This window comes from Scylla paramamosain, chromosome 6 (genome assembly GCF_035594125.1).
Source record: "Scylla paramamosain isolate STU-SP2022 chromosome 6, ASM3559412v1, whole genome shotgun sequence".
In the NCBI taxonomy this organism is placed as follows: Eukaryota; Metazoa; Arthropoda; class Malacostraca; order Decapoda; family Portunidae; genus Scylla; species Scylla paramamosain.
In genome coordinates this window covers 312,501-335,421 of record NC_087156.1, presented here as the reverse complement: position 1 = coordinate 335,421, position 22,921 = coordinate 312,501, and the positions used below count along the sequence as shown (strand labels likewise).

Here is a 22,921-nt window from a genome sequence, read left to right as displayed (position 1 = left end):
CAAGCCTCATATGCTCCCTGCCACGAATGCTGCAAGAAATATCGCCAGTCAGTGATGGGAAAAAGTGCTGAGAAATAGACGTACCATCTTAACTTGTGTACTCATCTCATATTATCGTTTATTTATTTTTTTTATTTTGTTATATAAGGAAACTGCATCTTGGTTCATGAGTTTTGAGTTTTGTTGACTGTACACTATGATTCTTGTGGTCTTGTCTTATTATTTCACGAGCTATGTCAACAGAAGAATAAATATGAGTTTTTTTTTTTTTTTTTCTTGAAACAGTAATCGGGGTGAGTCAAAACGCATGGAAATCTATCAGTCTCAAAATTAATAACATGCGAATTAACGTAAATTTATTCTTTGCATTCTGAAAGATCTATAAAAAGTAAAAACTTGTCCTGAAATCAATTTGAAATGCGCCTTATTGCAAATTTATTATATTCTGAGCCAGCCAGAAAAGAGTCCTCGCTGGTGGCACGTGAGCAATGAGTAAATATGAGGTACATTAAGGTTTCCATCAGTTCACCTGTTGGTTCCTGTCACATTCAGGCCCGATAAAATTTCAAGGACTATGTAGTGGTGTGTGTGAGTGTATTTATGTTTAAGAGGATATCATTGAATGTATGTTTATAGTTGTGTGTATGGCTTGGCTTAGAAAGTTTAATCTCTCTCTCTCTCTCTCTCTCTCTCTCTGTGTGTGTGTGTGTGTGTGTGTGTGTGTTCCGTTTTTCCTACTTTTGTATCTAACTTTTTTATCATTATTCCCTCCCGTTATACTCTCTCTCTCTCTCTCTCTCTCTCTCTCTCTCTCTCCGTTAGTAAATATTCTCACTACGTGTCACTCTGGCGGTGGTGGTGGTGGTGATGGTGATGGTGGTGATGGTGGTGGTTGTGTTGAAGAAAACAATGGAATGCAGGGAGGAGTGTGTAAACATGTCTAGCCCAGGAACACAGTGGACACCCATAGCCTAGTTAGCAAAAGAGTTCACTGACCCCTACCACTGAACGCCCTTATAATATCTTAATATAGAGCCTTCCTATCTTAATGTCCTTAACCTTAATGTCTAGCCCAGGAACACAGTGGACACCCATAGCCTAGTTAGCAAGAGTTCACTGACCCCTACCACTGAACGCCCTTATAGTATCTTAATATAGAGCCTTCCTTTCTTAAACCGTGGAAGGATGGAACTGAAAGGGTAACAAACGTATATCGACTTTTTTTATGACTTTTTCTCCTTAATTAATGGAAGGAGAGAAGTAAAAGGGTAAGAAATACGTGAGCTAAGATGAACTGATGCTTTTTCTTTTCTTCTTTAATGCATTCTTTCACGCCAACATGCATTTCACCCCGTTAATTACGGTTCTAGTGTTTACGTTAATTGGAAGGAGAAATATTGGCCAGAATTCGGTGTTTTTTTCCCGTTCCCTGTTTAAATGTACGGTTCATTTTTCTCATTGTGTCTTTTTCGTGATATCTGAACACTGGTGACGCAACATTCACTCCTTATGAATCTGAAGGAAGCATCACGTCACCTAAACTGCTGATATCTCTTTATGGTTCCTTAGGTAAATACGAGCAAGATAAACTAATGTAACGCCACCCCCCCCTCCGGTTCCCCCCTCCTCCCTCCTCCTCACCGGTCCGATCAGAGCTCTAATGAGACGAGGCAAAGATCTTCACGGTGAAGAAGAAGAAAGGAAGAGGAAGAGAGAAGAGGTGATGCACGCACACACAATAGAAAAAAAGAAAACATTTTTGATTGGTAATGGTTCTCGCCTTCATCGTCATGGCCAGAGGGTAAGGAGAGGTTAATGATCACACAGTACCTACAGTGTGGCTTTATTAGGAGGAACGAAAAATATAAAAATAGCAAAAATAATTAAATGAATAATACTGATGGGATTCTTTGGGTTGACTGACCCACTATGACACTTGAAATTCTGGTATGGCATATACACTTATACTCCGTTACTTAACACTACGAATACACAAGAAAATAATTACTTTTATAACTCCTCAAGAGTACCATTCATTCTGGGCACCGTTATATCCCTAAATAACGTCACAGCCTTCCTCCATCACTTCTCTACGGCAATAATATTGCTCACAACACATTCACAGTAGATTATATTTGACTAAAGAAACATTACATGGCTAACGCTTTCCCAAGACTGTGGCCTGTCTCCACGTGGGACCAACACCGGCTATTTTATCTGTTGCCAGAGGGAAGGGAGACGCCATTCTGTCAACACGTACAGTCACTATATCTTCACTAGAGACATGAATAATAAACATGAACACAGTAATATTCACTTCTAAATAAAAGAAAAATCAAATATTTCAGAGCTACGAGACCCACCTGTTGCCAGAGGGAAGGGAGACGCCATTCTGTCAACACGTACAGTCACTATATCTTCACTAGACATGAATAATAAACATGAACAGTAATATTCACTTCTAAATAAAAGAAAAATCAAATATTTCAGAGCTACGAGACCCACCTGTTGCCAGAGGGAAGGGAGACGCCATTTTGTGCTCTCTCCCTCAACACCCACAGGCATCTGAAGTTATTGGAACCTTAGCTAGTTCTCTCTCTCTCTCTTCTTTCACAAATAATTTTACTGAACCGTGAGTTTAAATAAAAATGCAGGAATAATTGGCTAGCAAGGTGAGCATATAGGCTGGACATTAGTTGAAGTTAATAATTGAATTCTAAATTACTAACATATTTTATAAGCTAGGGTATGATACCTTATGAGTTACTGGTAGGCTGACGCAACATGATGTAATTCTATTATTCGTATTACCATTGATTAGAGAAAACTACAGTTGAAATAAGTAAAGACTATTTATAATAAATGTTTCAAGACTTTTAAATCACTCCCACGAATACACGCCTTATAAAAATACTTTTTTCATATAATCACTAAACCTTTAATTACCGCTATTATCCTCCTCTTCACCGCAAGCTACAAAAGAAAACAATTATTGGGGAGACTCAAAGAAACTCACTAGCTCTGCCCTTGGACTGCTATCATCCTTCAACATTGAGAGTACTATGAGAACTGCTGGTATGGACAGAGGAAATGAGAGAATAGGAAGTTAATTTAGTTTTCCATAAGCTATAGAACTGTTGAAGAGGCTGGTACAAAAATGAGCCTAAAATGTCATAGGTGGTTACAGGACAAGTTGCCTACAAAAGGTTATATTAACAGATACACTATTTGATAAGCTGACAGTGTTTCTGAATTCATATGAGAAAATAGTAATAAGTGATAATTTACCTAACTGCATTGGTGATAAATGAAGGCGTTGAGGCAAACGTCAGGGTGTGTGAGGTAAGGTGGACACACAGGGAGCAGGAATGACAATACTGGTGTGGTAAACTGCTTCATTAATTCCACTCTGATCAAATGATTACCTCTTGCACAATTACAGTTCCTTCAAAACCAAAACCAACACCAGCTTGATAAATTGCAATCAATGTTTCAAATTCATACCTCTTGCACTTACACTTCCTTCAAAACCAAAAACACCAGCTTGATAAATTGCAATCAATGTTTCAAATTCATACCTCTTGCACTTACACTTCCTTCAAAACCAAAAACACCAGCTTGATAAATTGCAATCAATGTTTCAAATTCATCTTAACCTCAATTATATACAAAAATTGAAAAAGAAAAAAAATACTTGCTTTTATAACCTTTACATACATACACATTAAAGAAATTTTCATTATGTATTCAAACTCATAACATTTTGTGTAGTAATATTTAAACAGCTGACCATCCCAGGACTCAGCTCCAGCCAGTTGTGTTTGAGGAGAAAGTTTCAACCAGAAGAGAAATTAAGGTACTGAGATTCCAGCCAGAAGTCACCAGAACCTAACCAAGGGCCAGGTTCTAGGGCTTCCTTACCTGCTCACATTAAACCAAGTGGTGAGACTGACTGCTAAACTAGAGTACAGCTTTCATTTAACCCATAAAGAGTGGGTACCTTTAAATAAATAGATGAGTTAAATACCTTAAACATCTGAAACTGGATGCCATTTTTGTCAGGAAGCTAAATAAGTGTTGATGTGATGAGTTCGCACACTTTTGTTTTCAGTAAGTAGGGCTTGTCTGTCACTGTCCCATCACCACAGCCCTCTCATCACCCACTCCACTCCACAGCAGAACACTAGATGAGTGATCTGACACAAGCAGGAATGAGTGACTGACCCCTTCTCCTGTGCCTGTCTTTCACAATCAGCTGCATTTGATTTGCATTCATGGCAGGCTCAGCACCGACCATTTACAAGGAGCACCCACACTTCATGGGCTAAGTAAATAAATGGGAAAAGAAAGTACGTCAAAATCATAAATAAGAATTCCGTTAAATGTCAGTCTTCTAACTCTGGCACTAAGTAACAGAGCTGGAACAAAATAAAGGTAAACACTGGACTGGAAGAATTTACACGTGGAAAAATTGAATTCCACGTCACTCGTCAGACTGCAACATTTAGCACAGACCATCACTTCCCTTCCACAGGAGTTTTGTAAGCCACTCAGGTCCAGTTCAGTACATTCCCTGCCTTCAGCAAGCAGCAACATACAAGACAACACTCACAGACAGGACTTCAGGTTAAAATACTATGTAGCTACCTATCTACTTTGTCATTATCACGTAGCAGACTCTACAGCCACGTGTGCGAGGGACCGCCTGCCCCGCACACCGCCGCCAGTACCCAGGCAGCTACTACTTCTATTAAGCGGAGATCTCAAAGGTGGATTCTACCCCGTACAGTCCCAGTATTGCTGTGTTGGCCAGGAAGAACTTGGCTTTCTTCACATTTGTCCCTGCAAGTAAAGAAAATTCCACTTAGCACAAGTCCAGTCAGTGATCAAGATAAGGGGACTAAATGTTGCAGCAGGCTAAAGAATATTCCTGCAAAAAATGAGTAATGTAGTGAAAGATAAGACTTAACATCTGCATCTTCAGTCAAGTGATGATTAAAACTTGCTTTATTTTCTCCTTCAGAATAATCAACATAATTTCATTGTGAGGGAGTTCCAAGGCTGTACAGGATATCAGAGTATCCTTGCTTGGTGACTGAAATATATTCCTAGTAACTATGGGTTAAGATATGCTGCTGCAGAGACCTCCAAGTTCAACTGTTCTATGTGAGACTGTACCCAAAACACAGAGATGGGTTTTGTTGCCTTGAGATGCCACCTGGTACTACAGAAGCTTCTTATTTTGTCTTGTCAGACTCACCTGGTCAGTCTACAACTCACCCTTGCCTGAGAACTCCTTGCCATCGATGTCGGCGGTGACGGTGAAGAAAGGCTTGTTATCCCTGGTGGTCTTGTTAGTGTTGTACAGCAGGCCAGGCTTCATCTGGTGCAGCACCATCACGGGGTGCATGGACGCCGCACCTTCTGGGACCTGCTTGGCCGGATTGGGAACTTTCACAGGTTCAGTTGACTGGAATGGAAAGTTTGATTCTGCTTTCATTGGCTCGGTTAACTGAAAGAAATAAAATACAAAAGAAGCTTGATATGGCAAGGCAAGGACAGTTCATGTGTACATTATCATCAGCTATACTTCACTATGTTCATGGTCATATTCTGACAAATTCACGAGTGTTTCTCCTTCTAATCTCAGTGTTTCTCCTTCTAATCTCACTATCTATACTCTCAATTCTTTACTGATTATAAAAACACAATGAAATGGCTGCCACTTTCTTGCTGCCCCAGATGCCGCCACCATCACAACCTGGTGTGGTGTGAAGGCTCCACTCAAGCACTCACTGCCTCAGGCCACTCTGTAATTGGAACTAGTCACAGAGGGCCAAGTACAGCTCACTGGGCTCTTAGGGGAGGACTTCAACAGGTGATGGTGGGAATGGACATCACCCTCACCTAGCTAAGAATTTAAAGAGTTCCTATTTATCTTCCTTATTGGAATATCTTTCACTACATTGCTTGAATCTTTCAGCCTGGAGTTAGCTATAAGGGCATTTCTTCTAGCACTGTTTTGTGGTTAGGTTAATATTATGATAATGGAGAGAAAGCATAATTTACTTGGGAAGCTGCCTTTATAACAAGCTGTAAGATGCAAGGGGGTGGGGAGCAAAGGAACACAAAGATACCAAACCTTGTCAACTTTACGGGAAGAAAAGAAAATTGTACGTCTAACTCCATTCCCCTTCAACTTTCAAATCAACTCCTGGCAACTCATTCATCATCATCGTCAACATTCTATTTGTCCCCATCTCTCTCATTTCTTCCAGTAATCAATTTTAAGGTCATTTGCAACAAGGGTACCACTCACAACACTTCCCAGGACAAGGACACCAGCACAGGAGCAACACCAGGAACCACAACACCTGATAAAATTATGAACCTAACATAGTACGAAAAACTCATATATGGCTTCATACACCATCCTCCCTACCTCCAGGCTTCTCCCAGGGGCACTTGCGGGTCTCTGCCTGCCGTTCCCCCTCCTGCACTGAGGCATCACTGTCGGACACCATCACGTGGGACTGTTGGGGAGAGAGTCACAGAGAATGGAGTCTAAACTAAACCTAACAAAATTAAACACAATCTAAATCAAATATAAGACCACTACCATCATTCTAACACTGCCGTCCCATGTTCCTCTCATCCCCTCACCTCCTGTCCCTCCATTTTCATGTCCATATCAGGTGCATGCATGTCTGTGTTGCGGTGGTTGTCCTGGCCAGCCGTGTCCGAGCTGTTCTGGTTGAAGTTGAGATTGGCGGCAGGTTGACCGTTCAGTTCGGGGGCTGGGAAATGCGTCCACGGCAGGCTCAGGCACAGCTGTACGCCAGTTTCCACCGCAACCTGAAGTATATAGATGAAAGGAAAAAAATAAAGGAATAGAGAGAGAAGGAGAAAGGAAAAACATGAATGAAATTGAGATGGAAAAAAAAAACAAGGGAAAAAAAATGAATGAAGCAAAGAAAATAAAGTACAAAACACATAAGAAAATTCCCACTATTTGCCATCTTCTTCATAAATCAACACACACACACACACACACACACACCACACACACACACACACACACACACACACACATACACACACCCTGAAATATCTCTCAATGTCTCTGTTTGTCTCTTTCTCTCTCCATCTCTGTTACTTTATCCCTGTCTCTGTCTGTCTCTCTGTCAGTGTATGCCTCTTGGTCTGTCTAACCCTGCCTCTGTCTATCTCTCTCTCTGTCAATGTATGCCTCTCTCTCTCTCTGTCTGTCTAAAACTCTCTCTCTCTCTCTCTGCATCTCTGTCAGTCTATCCCTCCCTCTCTCTCTCTCTGTCTGTCTGTCTGTCTGTCTGTCTGTCTCACAAATACTCACACACACTCACTTGGTTGGCAGGTTGATCCTCTATCCACGTGGAAGTCCCTGTACAAAAAACACCTGTCTATTTTCACCTGTCATCCCCATCCATAAATCTGACTGTCTTCTTTTAAGGCTCTCTAATGACTCAGCAATACAGGAGCTTTGAAAGATGGTTACACACATTTGAGTGAAGTGTGAATAAAGGCTGAGGATTTAAAAGATGGTTTGACAATATTTGAGTGATATGTGAATAAAGGTTGAGGAAAGTGTCTTCATAAAAAGAGAAATTATTGAATATTCTGTGCAAGAACTGAGATGAAAAACTATCTTGAGAAAGTACATTACCTTCATGAAACAGACCAATTATTGAATATTCTGTGCAAGAACTGAGATGAAAAACTACCTTCCTCCTCGTCTTCTTCACAAACAATGCAGTCTCTCACCCAATATGGAAGCAAATGTGCATGATCTGTGACGTCCCTTCATCCATGACTGTCTCCTCCTCCTCCTCCTCCTCCTCCTCCTCCTCCTCCTCTGTGGTGGGGCGGTTCCAGGGGCGACTCAGGTTAAGCTGGTTGGTTAGGTTTTGTCTGCATAGAGGTAGTGCCCCTTGTCTGGCAGAGCGGAAGTTAGGTTAGGTTAGGTTAGGTTGCATTAAGTTAGGTTAGGTTAGGTTAGGTTAGGTTGCGTTAAGTTAGGTTAGGTTAGGTTAGGTTACGTTAAGTTAGGTTAGGTTAAGTTAGGTAGAGAGAGAGAGAGAGAGAGAGAGAGAGAGAGAGAGAGAGAGAGAGAGAGAGAGAGAGAGAGAGAGAGAGAGAGAGAGAGAGAGAGAGAGAGAGAGAGAGAGAGAGAGAGAGAGAGAGAGAGAGAGAGAGAGAGAGAGATAGAAAGACAGAGAGAGAGAGAGAAAAATAGACAGACAGAGAGATGTAAAGATAGAGATAGAAAACAGAGAGAGATAAAAAGACATAGAGAGACTGATAGACAGATTAATGGATAGGTAGAGAGATGGATAGATGGATAGATAGATAGATAGATCAATAGACAGATAGATAGGTAGACAGATAGACTGATTGATAGATACATATATGGATGAAAAAGTCAGATAGGAAAGCAAGAACAACAACAACAACAACAACAACAACAACAACAACAACAACAACAACAACAACAACAACAACAGACAAGCAACATAAACAACAGCAACAAACACACATATATAACCACTACATACACACACACACACACACACACACACACACAGACAGAGAGTGATAAAGAAAGAGAGAGAGAGAGAGAGACAGTACACCCAAACATAGACACCTGGCTTCCCATCCCGTACTCTGCAACACAACAACAACCATCAATGCATCAACCAACATGCTATATAATTCTTTCAGTTATTTCCACTCCTTTCATTCCCCTACTCTGTTTTCCCATTCCTTGACTCCTTATCCCCACTTCCTTCTCTCATCTATACTTGTTTTCCCCATCCCTCAACTCTATCCCCATTCCTTTCTCTCCTCTAACTGTGTGCCCATTCATCTACTCCATCACTAGCTCAAGAACTAACCGTTTCCTTGGGCACCCCTGGGTCTGGCATGCTCCTGTCAGGGGAGAGGGCAGGGAGGGATGAGGAGCTGAACAGGTCCACCTCCTCGTTCCCCTTGCAGCACCCGCCGTGCACTGACGACTGGTGACGTCAGCTGTGGAGGAGGTGTGGGGTCAGGGTAGCCAAAATATTAAACTGTAATGCTTAATACTTTCAAAAGACTCTAATTGAATTGACATGGGTTTTCAAATGTTTCTATGGTTCTAGTGACAGATTAACAAGAGAAACACCCTTAAGAACCTGGCTAGTTCTGTTCCTCTGCATTCTCTCATCACGGTGAGGCTACAGGAATGTCAAGAGTGTTTCTATGGTTCTAGTGACAGATTAACAAGAGAAACACCCTTAAGAACCTGGCTATTTCTGTTCCTCTGCATTCTCTCATCACGGTGAGGCTACAGGAATGTCAAGAGTGTTTCTATGGTTGTAGTGACAGATTAACAAGAGAAACACCCTTAAGAACCTGGCTATTTCTGTTCCTCTGCATTCTCTCATCACGGTGAGGCTACAGGAATGTCAAGAGTGTTTCTATGGTTGTAGTGACAGATTAACAAGAGAAACACCCTTAAGAACCTGGCTATTTCTGTTCCTCTGCATTCTCTCATCACGGTGAGGCTACAGGAATGTCAAGAGTGTTTCTATGGTTCTAGTGACAGATTAACAAGATTTCTACATAATTAACAGGAGAAACACTCTTGAGCACCCAGCTAATCACCTGTGGCCTTGAAAAACAGTCACAGTGAGAGAGTAAAGCATTTCTGAATACGGCAAAAGGAGGAGGCCAGCTACTCACCAAACTTGCCGGCCTGCATTTGGGGGAACGTGACGTAACTCTGGCACGTCACCTTCTGCCCCTGACCCACACCCTGCCCCTCCCTCAGTCACACCCTCCAAGTTTTCCTGCAGGATGAGAAAAGGAGGAATTAGGTTAAGTTAGATTAATATTAGCAAGTGTTTATGTTCTATATAAAAGTTGCTTCCTAGGTGTTTTATCATGTTTGGTTCTATTGTAGTCCATTATCACACCCTTGTGCATTTCCTGGTGGTGGTGATGGTAATGACAGTGGTGAAGGTGCATGGCAGTACCTGGAGGGGGTTGGGCAGGGTCACCATCACCATCTTGCCGTCACTTGCTTTCACCACCAGAGAGGAGCCACACGGGTCAACCTGGTGAGGAGAAATAATGAGATTTGTCACCACCAAACTGTCTGGATTGAGAGGTAGTTACAAGTGCTGGAAGAGAGAAGAAGAGAGGTGCAGTGGTGTCAATAAATGAAGTGTTATATGGCAGTAAGGCATCTCAACTTTTTATCATGACTCAACAAGGAGCAAGGAGCAGGCTTCTCTCTCTCTCTCTCTCTCTTATTCTTTAACTCTCCTCCAGACTCCCTCTCTCTCCCTGCTTGCCTTTCTCCCGTCTCTCTTTCTCTCCCTCGCTCCTCTTCCCCTCCCCTCTCCTCTCCCAGGCTACTTACTCTGTCTCTCTCCCTTGCTTCTCTCCCTTGCGTCTCTCGTCCCTTGCCTCTCTCACCTCTTGAAGAATAACAATATAAACCTGAAGTAACAAACGCAAGGAGTGAGGAGGTGAAATAAGCCGGCGTGCCACCACCACCACCACCACTGTCCTCACCTGTGCCACGGTGCCCACTGTGTGCCGCAGCCGGTGGTACACAGACGCCTGTTCCCACACAGATAGGTAGATAGACTGACAGACACACAGACACACAGATAGATAGATTGATAGACACACACACACACACACAGATAGATAGATTGATAGACACACACACACAGATAGATAGATTGATAAACACACACACAGATAGATAGATTGATAGACAGACAGACAGATGTAGATTAAAGGATGTTTGATAGATACAAACAGATAGACAGACAGAAAGACAGATACAGACAGGCACACACAAAAAACACACAGAATTTCCACAAAACACACAAAAGACACACAATTATCTTCTAAAACATATTAAAACACACAGATTTTCTCCAAAACACACAAAAAACGCACAATTCCCTTTCAAAACACACAAAAAACACACAATTCCCTTCCAAATCACACCAAAACACACAGATTCTTTCCAAAACACACAAAAAAGAATACAATTTTCTCCAAAACACACCAAAAAACACAATTTTCTCCAAAACACACAAAAAACACACAATTCCCTTTCAAAACACAAAAAACACAGAATTCCCTTCCAAAACACACCAAACCACACAGATTTTCCACAAAAACACCCCAAAAACACACAATTCCCTTCCAAAACACACACCACACAGATTTTCTACAAAAACACCCAAAAAACACACAATTCCCTTCCAAAACACCCAAAAACACACAGATTGATCAAAAACACTAAAAAAAAACACTTATTATACCACCAATAACCTTAAATAAATAAATGGCCTTTAAATAAATAAAAATACTTAAAATACCACAGTTTACCCCAAAAGATCCCTAGAACGAGCAAATTTAGCCTAGATACCAAAGTTTAAGGGCAACCCGAACCTGCCCACACCCTAAATACCCCTGAAACTTTAAAATTCCTTAAAAAACGTGGGAAAAAAAAAACAGAACCCTTTAAATAAATCACGAAAAAAACACGAAATTATATGAAGCCCAAAAAAACACAAACACTAATCCCTAAATTCTCACCCTAAAAAACCCTAAAAAACCCTAAAAATTACCGTAAATTAGGGGAAAAACTTAAAAAAAAAACACCAAAAATCTTATGAGGAAAACGTGGGAGACTCAGTGCAGTGACCATGGGGCTCCCTATTTCCCTTAATTTCTCCCTTATTTCAGGTCCCCCGCGGCGCCTCAGGATCCCCAGGGGCTCACCATGGATGCAGGGAACTGGGGTACTGGGGGCGGCCTCCGGGGTGGGGAATTACTTGGGAAATTTGCGAAAAAAGATAAGATTTCTATGCACTGTGGTAGTAAACACGAGGGAACTGTTGTCTTGATCTTGATCTTGATGGTACAGGTGGCACAGGATCACTCCTGAGTCAGGCCTTTGGATCGACAACTCCTGTAGAAGGGGGAAAAAAAAAAGAGAGAAACGAACAGCATCCTCTATCCTAATTGTTCATACACCTGACACGCCACATTCTCTCCAGAAACTGTTTCACAGCCTCAATCATTCTTTCACTCGCCTCTCTACACAGTCCCAGCAACAACACCATCCATTCCTTTCCTGTGTTCTCCACTCTTTCATTCGTATCATGCCCTAACTCAGTCAGTATCACTTGCATCATCTCATTCCTGTCTCTGGCATACTGCACACACTCCAGCACCACATGTTCCACCGTCTCATCCTCTCCCATGTCACACATCTGGCACAGGGACTCAGACCACCTGTAACTCCTCGCATTCACATCCATACACTGTGCCCTCGCTCGGAAGAGAAGATCACCGCCCAGGCTTCCATCATACCACCTTTCATACCTCGGGGCCTCTTTCTCCTTGTACCATTCCAGGGTCTTCTTTCTTTCCATCTCATTCTTCCATTCATTCAGTCCCACACATTTCACTTCTTTGTCTATCTCATTCTTCCATTTTCTCACATCCCATTCGGCTCCCACTCTTCCTCCTCTTGTTACCACCCATTCACGCTCATTTTGATTCCTACCAGCCATTCTTATCGCCCACACAACTTGCAATCCACTCCTGTCTGTCATTCTCATGCATCTCTTCCTCCATTTGCTTCCACTTTCATTCCACAGGTACACCTTCCTTGCTATTCTTGCATCATCCATTCTCTCAAGCCTAATCTTGTGTGGCTTTTGTGAGTCTTTCCCTAAAGGTGCGCCATCCGATGTCACCTCTCAAGGCTTCAACTGCTGTGCCCCTCGGTGGACTCAGTGCCAATCTTTGCTACTCTATTCTGGCCCACTTCTAACTTTTCAATTTCATTTTCCTTCCATGCAATCACATCCATACCATACATTATACATGGGACAGCCACACTCTTCCACACTTCTCTCAACACATCATACTTACTTGCTCTCATCCTTGCCGCGCTTCCCAGTCGACCTACCCACTGGTTTAGCATATTTATCTTTTCATTCTTTGCCTTTGCACACCCACTAGGACTCATCCACATCCCTGAGTACTTGTATTCTTGCACCTGTCTCAACTCATTCTCTCCAAGTCTCCATACCACATTACTTTCATCCTCTGACCCATTCACAATCATTACTTTGCTTTTCTCACTGCTAAACCTTACTCCAAAGTCTTTACCATAGCCATCCACTACATCCAACAAACTTTGAAGCTCATCTGCCATTCACTCATAACAACTACGTCATCTGCATAAAGGAGTACACATACTTTATCATTCCCCCACACTTACCCCTACATTCATTCTTCTCATCCTGGCTGCTACCTCCTCTGTATACAGGCTAAAAAGGGTTGGTGACAATATACAGCCCTGCCTAACTCCTCTCTCACTCTTCACTCAGTCTGTCCCCCATGTGTACATAATACAACGGGCCTCATAAGAGCTGGACGAAATACCGCTTTTTTAATATAAATACCTAAATATTCACTAATTCATAATAATTTTGCGCAATGTTCGTCGTGGCTGATGTTGATTCATGCATGTTGTATGTAAATGTCATCTGAACCCTCTCTGGTTAGATTTCGTTGTGATATTAGGGATTTAATATTTCTCCATTTTCTCCCCTTGGCTAATGTCCACCTGCTTCCAACAACATCAATGGAAGCTATCTAAAAACGCATCAATCCTTAAAAATAATCAATATTATATAATATTAAATAAATACAAAGCCAAAAAGGAAAAAATGAAGGTCGAGAACACAAATATTAAGTCAATGTACGGTGAAAAGTGAGCCCGTTATAAAGACGCAATTTGTACCCCGGGCAGCAGTAGCGGTGTTAAACAACCCCTTTTATGAACTGCTATTGAGGAACTCTACGGACATAATGTGCGTTTCGGGGGTTTTAGACTTTCAAGAGTAAAAAAACAACAAAAAAAAACAAAAACAACATGAATCAAATAACAAGCATCAATAACAACAACAAGGAGAAAAAAACAAGCAACGACGACAAAAACAAGAAAAAACAACAAAAAACAGAAACAACAACAACGACTACATTTTCTATGATGAATAAGAAAATGGTTATGGGTCACTAATTCATTTTTAATTGCTACTCATATTTTGTCCTTTTTTTTGCCATTCATATTGATTATATTGCTTGTTTAATCCATTGAGTAATATGATGCTACTCTATGGGCATTTAACGTGTGAGAAATGTTTAATAATTCGATCAAATAAAGACAGAAAAGAGTTAATCTCATCAAATGTCTACTTGCAAACGTTACAATATTATGGTCAAAAAAACAAAAATACGCAAATAATCAAGATTTAATTAAGTATGAAAGTGGGATAAATTATTTTACACATGCTCTGATTATGGCAGCACTAAACAAGCTATATTAATCTTTTTCTTTGAGAGAGTTTTATTTCATGGTGTTTCAATATGGCTGTCTACCTGACTTCACACTTACCGTTTTTTCAAAGGCTGTTTCTGCTTATTTGAGCGATAAATGACTAAAATGAACACTTAGAAATAAAGATAATGCACTTAACATTTATTTTTCTGGTTACTGGTGATATCTTTCTCTTACTGAAATAATATCGCTTTCAGACATAGATATAACATATACTTCACTTCCTGACGTAATTATATAACCCTGAATGACATACATATTTCAGATTTTTAAGTTTATATTTTTAAAACTATTTTTTTGCCATTAACTAATATTTAACTTTCGATAAAATTAATTTACAGACAAAGGATCCTGAAGTTAACGGCAGCCATCTTGAAAATTTGACGTAATGTAGAATTTCCTAAATCTCTCTGAGGGTTAAGGTTATTCATCAGTCACTCTCTATCATTTCATTAATATTTCAATCAATATTTTTATTTATTTATTTATTTATTTATTTATTTTTAAGGTTAATATACACAAGGATATTGGCAGAGAAAAAAAATGAACACTCAGATAATTATACTCACAAGAAATGCACATTTTATTTATTTCTGATACAATTTTGCTTAAATAAAAATCAATGCATACAGACACTATAATCAAAATATTTATAGACAGGGTCCTTGAAATCCACACTGCTGGCTGGTGCTGTTACCAGAGAAGGTGGTACTGGTGGTAGCGTACATGACTGTCATGGGTGAAAGAGCAGAGAGGGAAAATAGGAGGAAGTATGACATACTTAAGAAAGTTGTGAGAGAGCATGGAGAGGAGAGAGTGCTAGTTATGGGTGACATGAATGCACATGTGGGAATACTGGGGGAACAGGTGAACAGGAATGGTGAAATGCTTGGAGAGTTTGTTGATGAACTGGAGCTGGAAAATCTGAACGTTACTTTGGCAGAGGGGCGTGTGACTTGGAGTGCAAGAGAACAGGAATCGGCAATTGACTACATGTTGGTGAATGGAAGAATGCGTGAAATTGTGTCGCACATGTGGATAGATGAGGATGGTTTGGTTGATATTGTGTCCGATCACAACATGCTGGTTGTGGAGTGCTTGATGCAGGGTGGGAATGAAGTGAAAGTGGCAAGTAAGAGAAAGAAGTGGAGACTGAGAGATGTAGGGTGGGAGAACTTTCAGGTTGATCTGAGTGAGAGAAGCTGGGACGACGAAAGTGTGCATGACGTGGAGCATCTGAATGAGAAACTGGTTGAGGACGTGAGGGGTGCTGCTGAGAACCAGATAGGGTTTGTGAGAGTAGGTAGAAGAAAGAATGTATGTAAACCATGGTGGAATGATGAAATCAGAGCAGCTAGGAAGGAGCGAAAGAGAATGAGTAGACAGTGTAGATGGCTGAGGAAAAAGAGGCATGAAAGCGATGAGGCAGAGAATGAGTATCTGAATGCATGGGCAGCGTATGTGAAGCAGCAGCGGTTGACGAGACGAATGATAATGAATGCTAAAGTGAAGAGTGAAAGGAGCGTGATTCAATCTTTAAGGGAGAAAGGTATGGAAGGTGGCCGTGAATGGTACAAGTTCATGAGAGGTGAGAATATGTCAGGCAGTGTTGGTGTGGAGAGTCTAAAAGTGGAGGGTGTAGTTATAACAGAGAAGGATGGAATCAGGGAGGCAATCAAAGGGTTCTGGGAAGAAGTAGGTGGGGTAGGTGAGATGTTTAGTGTGAGAGAAGAATGTGTAACACTGGAAAGGAAGAATGCAGATGAACTGGATGAAAGAATCAGTAGGGATGAAGTGGAGAGGTGTGTGAGAAGGCAGAAGAATGGCAAGGCAGCAGGTCCAGATGATATACCCTATGAGTTCTACAAGAATGGTGGGGAGGTAGTGATAGACAGAATGACTGAGTTATTCAACCGAGTGTGGGATGAAGAGAGAGTGCCAAGAAAGTGGAATGAGAGCCGAGTGTGTCTGTTACATAAGGGAGGATTTAAGAGTAAGAATGAGCTGAAGAACTACAGGCCAATTGCATTAGTGAATACAGTAGGTAAAGTTTTCAGTGCAGTGTTGAATGAGAGACTGTGTAAATGGATTGAGAGAGCTGGAGTGCTGGGTGAAGAACAGAATGGTTTTCGTAGGGACAGGAGAGCTGAGGACAATATGTTTGTGGTGAATGAAATGATTGAGAAGAAAAAGAATGATGGGGGTAAATTGTACCTAGGTTTTTTGGATATAGAGAAAGCTTATGATAGAGTGAACAGAGAAATGTTAGGTAGAGTCTTAGAAAAGATTGGATTGAGTGCAAAGATAGTTAACGTAGTGCAAAGTATGTATGTGGACACAAGAGCTAGATACAGGCTAGGAGACATAGAAACAGACTGGGTGAAGAGTGAGAGAGGAGTTAGGCAGGGCTGTATATTGTCACCAACCCTTTTTAGCCTGTATACAGAGGAGCTAGCAGCCAGGATGAGAAGAATGAATGTAGGGGTAAGTGTGGGGAATGATAAAGTATGTGTGCTCCTTTATGCAGATGATGTAGTTGTTATGAGTGAATCGGCAGATGAGCTTCAAAGTTTGTTGGATGTAGTGGATGGCTATGGTAAAGACTTTGGAGTAAGGTTTAGCAGTGAGAAAAGCAAAGTAATGATTGTGAATAGATCAGAGGATGAAAGTAATGTGGTATGGAGACTTGGAGAGAATGAGTTGAGACAGGTGCAAGAATACAAGTACTTAGGGATGTGGATGAGTCCTAGTGGGTGTGCAAAGGCAAAGAATGAAAAGATAAGTATGGTAAACCAGTGGGTAGGTCGATTGGGAAGCGCGGCAAGGATGAGAGCAAGTAAGTATGATGTGTTGAGAGAAGTGTGGAAGAGTGTGGCTGTGCCATGTATAATGTATGGTATGGATGTGATTGCATGGAATGAAAGTGAAATTGATAAGTTAGAAGTGGGCCAGAACAAAGTAGCAAGGATGGCACTGAGTGCACCGAGGTGCACAGCAGTTGAAGCCTTGAGAGGTGACATGGGATGGAGCACCTTCAGAGAAAGACTGACAAAAGCCACACTTAGGTACAAGATTAGGCTTGAGAGAATGGATGATGCAAGAATAGCAAGGAAGGTGTACCGGTGGAATGAAAGTGGAAGCAAATGGAGGAAGAGATGCATGAGAATGACAGACAGGAATGGATTGCAAGTTGTGTGGGCGATAAGAATGGCTGGGAGGAATCAAAATGAGCGTGAATGGGTGGTAACAAGAGGAGGAAGAGTGGGAGCCGAATGGGATGTGAGAAAATGGAAGAATGAGATAGACAAAGAAGTGAAATGTGTGGGACTGAATGAATGGAAGAATGAGATGGAAAGAAAGAAGACCCTGGAATGGTACAAGGAGAAAGAGGCCCCGAGGTATGAAAGGTGGTATGATGGAAGCCTGGGCGGTGATCTTCTCTTCCGAGCGAGGGCACAGTGTATGGATGTGAATGCAAGGAGTTACAGGTGGTCTGAGTCCCGCAGCAAAGTGTGCCAGATGTGTGACATGGGAGAGGATGAGACGGTGGAACATGTGGTGCTGGAGTGTGTGCAGTATGCCAGAGACAGGAATGAGATGATGCAAGTGATACTGACTGAGTTAGGGCATGATAGGAATGAAAGAGTGGAGAAGACAGGAAAGGAATGGATGGTGTTGTTGCTGGGACTGGGTAGAGAGGCCAATGAAAGGATGATTGAGGCGGTGAAAGAGTTTCTGGAGAGAATGTGGCGTGCCAGGTGTATGAACAATTAGGATAGAGGATGCTGTTCGTTTCTCTTTTTTTTTTTTTTTTTTTTTCCCTTTCTACAGGAGTTGCCGATCCAAAGGCCTGGCTCAGGAGTGATCCTGTGCCACCTGTACCATCAAGATCAAGATCAAGATTTGTGTACCCCTTGATCCTGGACGTGACCAAGGGAGAGAGACGAGTTAAAGGAAGATCTCAATTTACTACTGAACTACAAAGGGAGCGAGGAATGTGACAAAAAGGGAGCAGTAAGTAGCAGGCAGGGTGTGTTAACATATAGCAGGAAGCAGATATGGCAGTGGAAGTTATTGGGGTTTTCAAGGTTCCAATAGTTTAACAGGCTGCAGTGGAAGTTATTGGGGTTTTCAAGGTTCTGGGTAGTCTGGGCGTGTGTGGCAGTGTTTGGGTGTGTGTGGCAGTGTCTGGGTGTGTGTGGCAGTGTCTGGGTGTGTGTGGCAGTGTTTGAGTGTGTGTGGCAGTGTTTGGGTGTGTGTGGCAGTGTTTTGGGTGTGTGTGGCACCCAGACACTGCCACACACACCCAAACACTGCCACACACACCCACACACTGCCACACACACCCAGACACTGCCACACACACCCACACACTGCCACACACACCCAAACACTGCCACACACACCCAGACACTGCCACACACTCAAACACTGCCACACACACCCAGACACTGCCACACACACCCAAACACTGCCACACACACCCAGACACTGCCACACACACCCAGACACTGCCACACACACCCAAACACTGCCACACACACCCAAACACTGCCACACACACCCAGACACTGCCACACACACCCAGACACTGCCACACACACCCAGACACTGCCACACACACCCAGAAAGAACCCTGACAACACTAATTAATTCCATCATTATTTCCTTAATTAATAGCAGTCATTCACATATCAACAATAATGAAATAATGAACTTTAATAAATCTTTAAAAAAATATATATATATCTTGGGTAGTGATATTGTTATACTCTTCAATAATATCAATAACATCTTTTCTTGGTGTCTGGGTATCAAACCGAACCATTTCAAGCTTAATCTCTTGTTTCTTGACCTTCCTGACCTCTGTCTTGCTTTGTACTGACCTTGTGACCTTTACAATTCCTTAAACTGGATTTTTATGTTAATACTATTTTTTTTTCTCTTTTTTGGGTAATAGATGGAGTTTGCAGAAGCAGTGAAAGCTTTGGCACAGGACAAGGAAAGGGTTATTGAAGATTTAAAGATTAGGATTCAGCTTCTAACAGATGAATGTGACAGAAGAAGAGGAGGAGGAGGAGGAGGAGGAGGAGGAGGAGGAAGAGAGGAGGAGGAAGGGAGAAATGTTGGTGGACAGATATTGCAAGAAAATGTTGAATTGAAGGTAAGAGTGTGTTTGGGTGTGTTTGGGTGTGTTTTTGAGTGTTTTGGGTGTGTTTTGGGTGTGTTTTGAGTGTGTTTTGAGTGTGTTTCACCAAGTGCTGTTCACTGTCAACAGACACACTCACACATTGTCCTCTCCTCTCTCTCTCTCTCTCTCTCTCTCTCTCTCTCTCTCTCTCTCTCTCTCTCTCTCTCTCTCTCACTCTCAGAATCAGATCGCCTCACTGCAGAAACAAGTCAGAAATTTGAAAATTGAACTGGCAAGAGCAAAACGGTTTTCATTTGTGACACAGCAGAGCACCACCGCCACCACCACCACCACCACCACCACCACCGCTGCTGCTGCTGCTGCCATCGACATGACAGCCTCCACAGCCTCAACGACTGTTAATGAAGACACAAGAGAGAATTTGGTACGTTAGGTTAGGTTTACCAGTGTCTCTCTTCTAAATCACTGTGCTTTGTCAATGTCACTGTTTTGCAAGGCCACAGGGATGGCCTTGCAAAACACAGGGGTAGCTGGGTTCTCAAGAGTGTTTCTCCTACACAAATGTTGTTAATCTGTCACTGGAGCCGTAAAAACACCCTTGAAAACCTGCATTTTAAAAGAGTGTTTCTCCTGTCAGTAATGCAGAAATGTTGTTAATCTGTCGCAGAAATGTTGTTAATCTGTTGCTAGAACCATAAAAACACCCTTGAAAACCCACATCACTTTAAGTAGAGCCTTTTAAAAGAGTGTTTCTCCTGTCATTAATGCAGAAATGAACACCCTTGAAAACCTGTGTCGCTTAAACTACAGCCTTTTAAAAGAGTGTTTCTCCTGTCAGTAATGCAGAAATATTGTTAATCTATCACTGGAACTGTAAAAACACCCTTGAAAACCCACATCACTTCAATTAGAGCCTTTTAAAAGAGTGTTTCTCCTGTCAGTAATGCAGAAATGTTGTTAATCTGTCACTGCAACTGTAAAAACACCCTTGAAAACCTGCGTCACTTCAACTAGAGCCTTTTAAAAGAGTGTTTCTCCTGTCAGTAATGCAGAAATGTTGTTAATCTGTCACTGCAACTGTAAAAACACCCTTGAAAACCTGTGTCACTTCAATTACAGCCTTTTAAAAGAGTGTTTCTCCTGTCAGTAATGCAGAAATGTTGTTAATCTGTCACTGCAACTGTAAAAACACTTGAAAACCTGTGTCACTTCAATTACAGCCTTTTAAAAGAGTGTTTCTCCTGTCAGTAATGCAGAAATGTTGTTAATCTGTCACTGCAACTGTAAAAACACTTGAAAACCTGTGTCACTTCAACTACAGCCTTTTAAAAGAGTGTTTCTCCTGTCAGTAATGCAGAAATGTTGTTAATCTATCACTGCAACTGTAAAAACACCCTTGAAAACCTGCATCACTTCAATTAGAGCCTTTCAAAAGTGTGTTTCTCCTGTCAGTAATGCAGAAATGTTGTTAATCTGTCACTGCAACTGTAAAAACACCCTTGAAAACCTGTGTCACTTCAATTACAGCCTTTTAAAAGAGTGTTTCTCCTGTCAGTAATGCAGAAATGTTGTTAATCTGTCACTGCAACTGTAAAAACACTTGAAAACCTGTGTCACTTCAACTACAGCCTTTTAAAAGAGTGTTTCTCCTGTCAGTAATGCAGAAATATTGTTAATCTGTCACCGCAACTGTAAAAACACCCTTGAAAACCCGCGTCACTTCAACTACAGCCTTTTAAAAGAGTGTTTCTCCTGTCAGTAATGCAGAAATGTTGTTAATCTGTCACTGCAACTGTAAAAACACCCTTGAAAACCCACATCACTTCAATTAGAGCCTTTTAAAAGAGTGTTTCTCCTGTCAGTAATGCAGAAATGTTGTTAATCTGTCACTGCAACTGTAAAAACACCCTTGAAAACCCACATCACTTCAATTAGAGCCTTTTAAAAGAGTGTTTCTCCTGTCAGTAATGCAGAAATGTTGTTAATCTGTCACTGCAACTGTAAAAACACCCTTGAAAACCCACATCACTTCAACTACAGCCTTTTAAAAGAGTGTTTCTCCAGTCAGTAATGCAGAAATGTTGTTAATCTATCACTGCAACTGTAAAAACACCCTTGAAAACCTGCATCACTTCAATTACAGCCTTTTAAAAGAGTGTTTCTCCTGTCAGTAATGCAGCAAAGTGTTTCTCCTGTTAGATACAATGCTGAGAATAGTCTGTGTGTCCATATTACTTGATACAGAAGCCACATCCTCACTCTGTCACGTCTTTGGGGGAACTGAAGAAAAACTGAGGCTGGTGTTAGCATAGTAATAATAATGATAGCAATAATTTTAAGGTATTTATGTATGTATATAGTCACCCTTGTCATGTCCCCTGTGCCACTTGAAGACCCCCACCAGACCCCCTCTTAGTCACCCTTGTCATGTCCCCTGTGCCACTTGAAGACCCCCACCAGACCCCCTCTTAGTCACCCTTGTCATGTCCCCTGTGCCACTTGAAGACCCCCACCAGACCCCCTTGTCATGTCCCCTGTGCCACTTGAAGACCCCCACCAGACCCCCTTGTCATGTCCCCTGTGCCACTTGAAGACCTCCACCAGTCACTCTCATGACATCCCCTCTCTCTCTCTCTCTCTGCAGCCACACCAGGCCAGCCCACTCCTGTCTCATGGTACCATCACCTTTAATTCCTGCCAGACTGGGGACACACTGTTGGTGGTTTGGGATGCAATACATGGCCACTACAGTGTTCATTTTGAAACCGTTCATGCTGAGGAGGGTGAAAACTGAGGTGGAAAATGAATAAACTTACAAAATTGAGGTGAGTCTGTGTGTGTGTGTGTGTGTGTGTGTGTGTGTGTGAGAGAGAGAGAGAGAGGGGAAGGTGTCTCCTCACAACACTTGCATTTCCTTCACTCTGATGCTTACAACTTGCTGGGATTGACTAAAGGTGAGTGTGTGTGTGTGTGTGTGTGTGTGTGTAGATAGACAGATGGACAAACAGACAGACAGACAGACTATTTATGTCCATGTTTGAGTGACTGGCTGGCTGGCTGGCTGGCTAACTGACTGACTGACTGACTGACTGACTGACTGACTGACTGACTGACTGACTGACTGACTGACTGACTGACTGACTGACTGACTGACTAAGTGACTGACTGACTGACTGACTGACTGACTGACTGACTGACTGACTGACTGACTGACTGACTAAGTGACTGACTGACTGACTGACTGACTGACTGACTGACTGACTGACTGACTGACTAAGTGACTGACTGACTGACTGACTGACTGACTG

At 41.9% G+C, this 22,921-nt stretch overlaps 1 protein-coding gene and 1 long non-coding RNA gene across 7 annotated transcripts; one reads left to right on the top strand and one right to left on the bottom strand.

Moving 5' to 3' along the window:
- Positions 1 to 1,829: 1,829 nt before the first annotated feature.
- LOC135101151 (uncharacterized) lies at positions 1,830 to 13,470 on the bottom strand. 6 transcript variants are annotated; one of them, XM_064004696.1, is made up of 10 exons: positions 11,827 to 13,469; positions 10,442 to 10,521; positions 10,053 to 10,133; positions 9,760 to 9,866; positions 8,931 to 9,063; positions 6,664 to 6,855; positions 6,443 to 6,533; positions 5,281 to 5,512; positions 2,364 to 4,842; positions 1,830 to 2,217 (listed from the first exon to the last, which is right to left on the bottom strand). In XM_064004696.1, the coding sequence occupies exons 5-8, from the start codon at positions 8,958 to 8,960 to the stop codon at positions 5,463 to 5,465; spliced, it is 363 nt and encodes a 120-aa protein (XP_063860766.1). In that variant the 5' UTR covers positions 8,961 to 9,063; positions 9,760 to 9,866; positions 10,053 to 10,133; positions 10,442 to 10,521; positions 11,827 to 13,469; the 3' UTR covers positions 1,830 to 2,217; positions 2,364 to 4,842; positions 5,281 to 5,462. The 6 variants fall into 6 exon arrangements, with proteins under 6 accessions (XP_063860766.1, XP_063860765.1, XP_063860770.1 ...); XM_064004700.1 differs by lacking the exon at positions 1,830 to 2,217 and adding an exon at positions 5,695 to 5,810 and having other exon boundaries at positions 3,382 to 4,842; positions 5,281 to 5,470; positions 11,827 to 13,470; XM_064004699.1 differs by lacking the exon at positions 1,830 to 2,217 and adding an exon at positions 5,762 to 5,810 and having other exon boundaries at positions 3,382 to 4,842; positions 11,827 to 13,470.
- LOC135101153 (uncharacterized) lies at positions 7,805 to 8,247 on the top strand. The gene is made up of 2 exons (XR_010269071.1): positions 7,805 to 8,005; positions 8,041 to 8,247. It is a non-coding gene; the product is annotated as an uncharacterized LOC135101153 (long non-coding RNA).
- Positions 13,471 to 22,921: the final 9,451 nt, after the last annotated feature.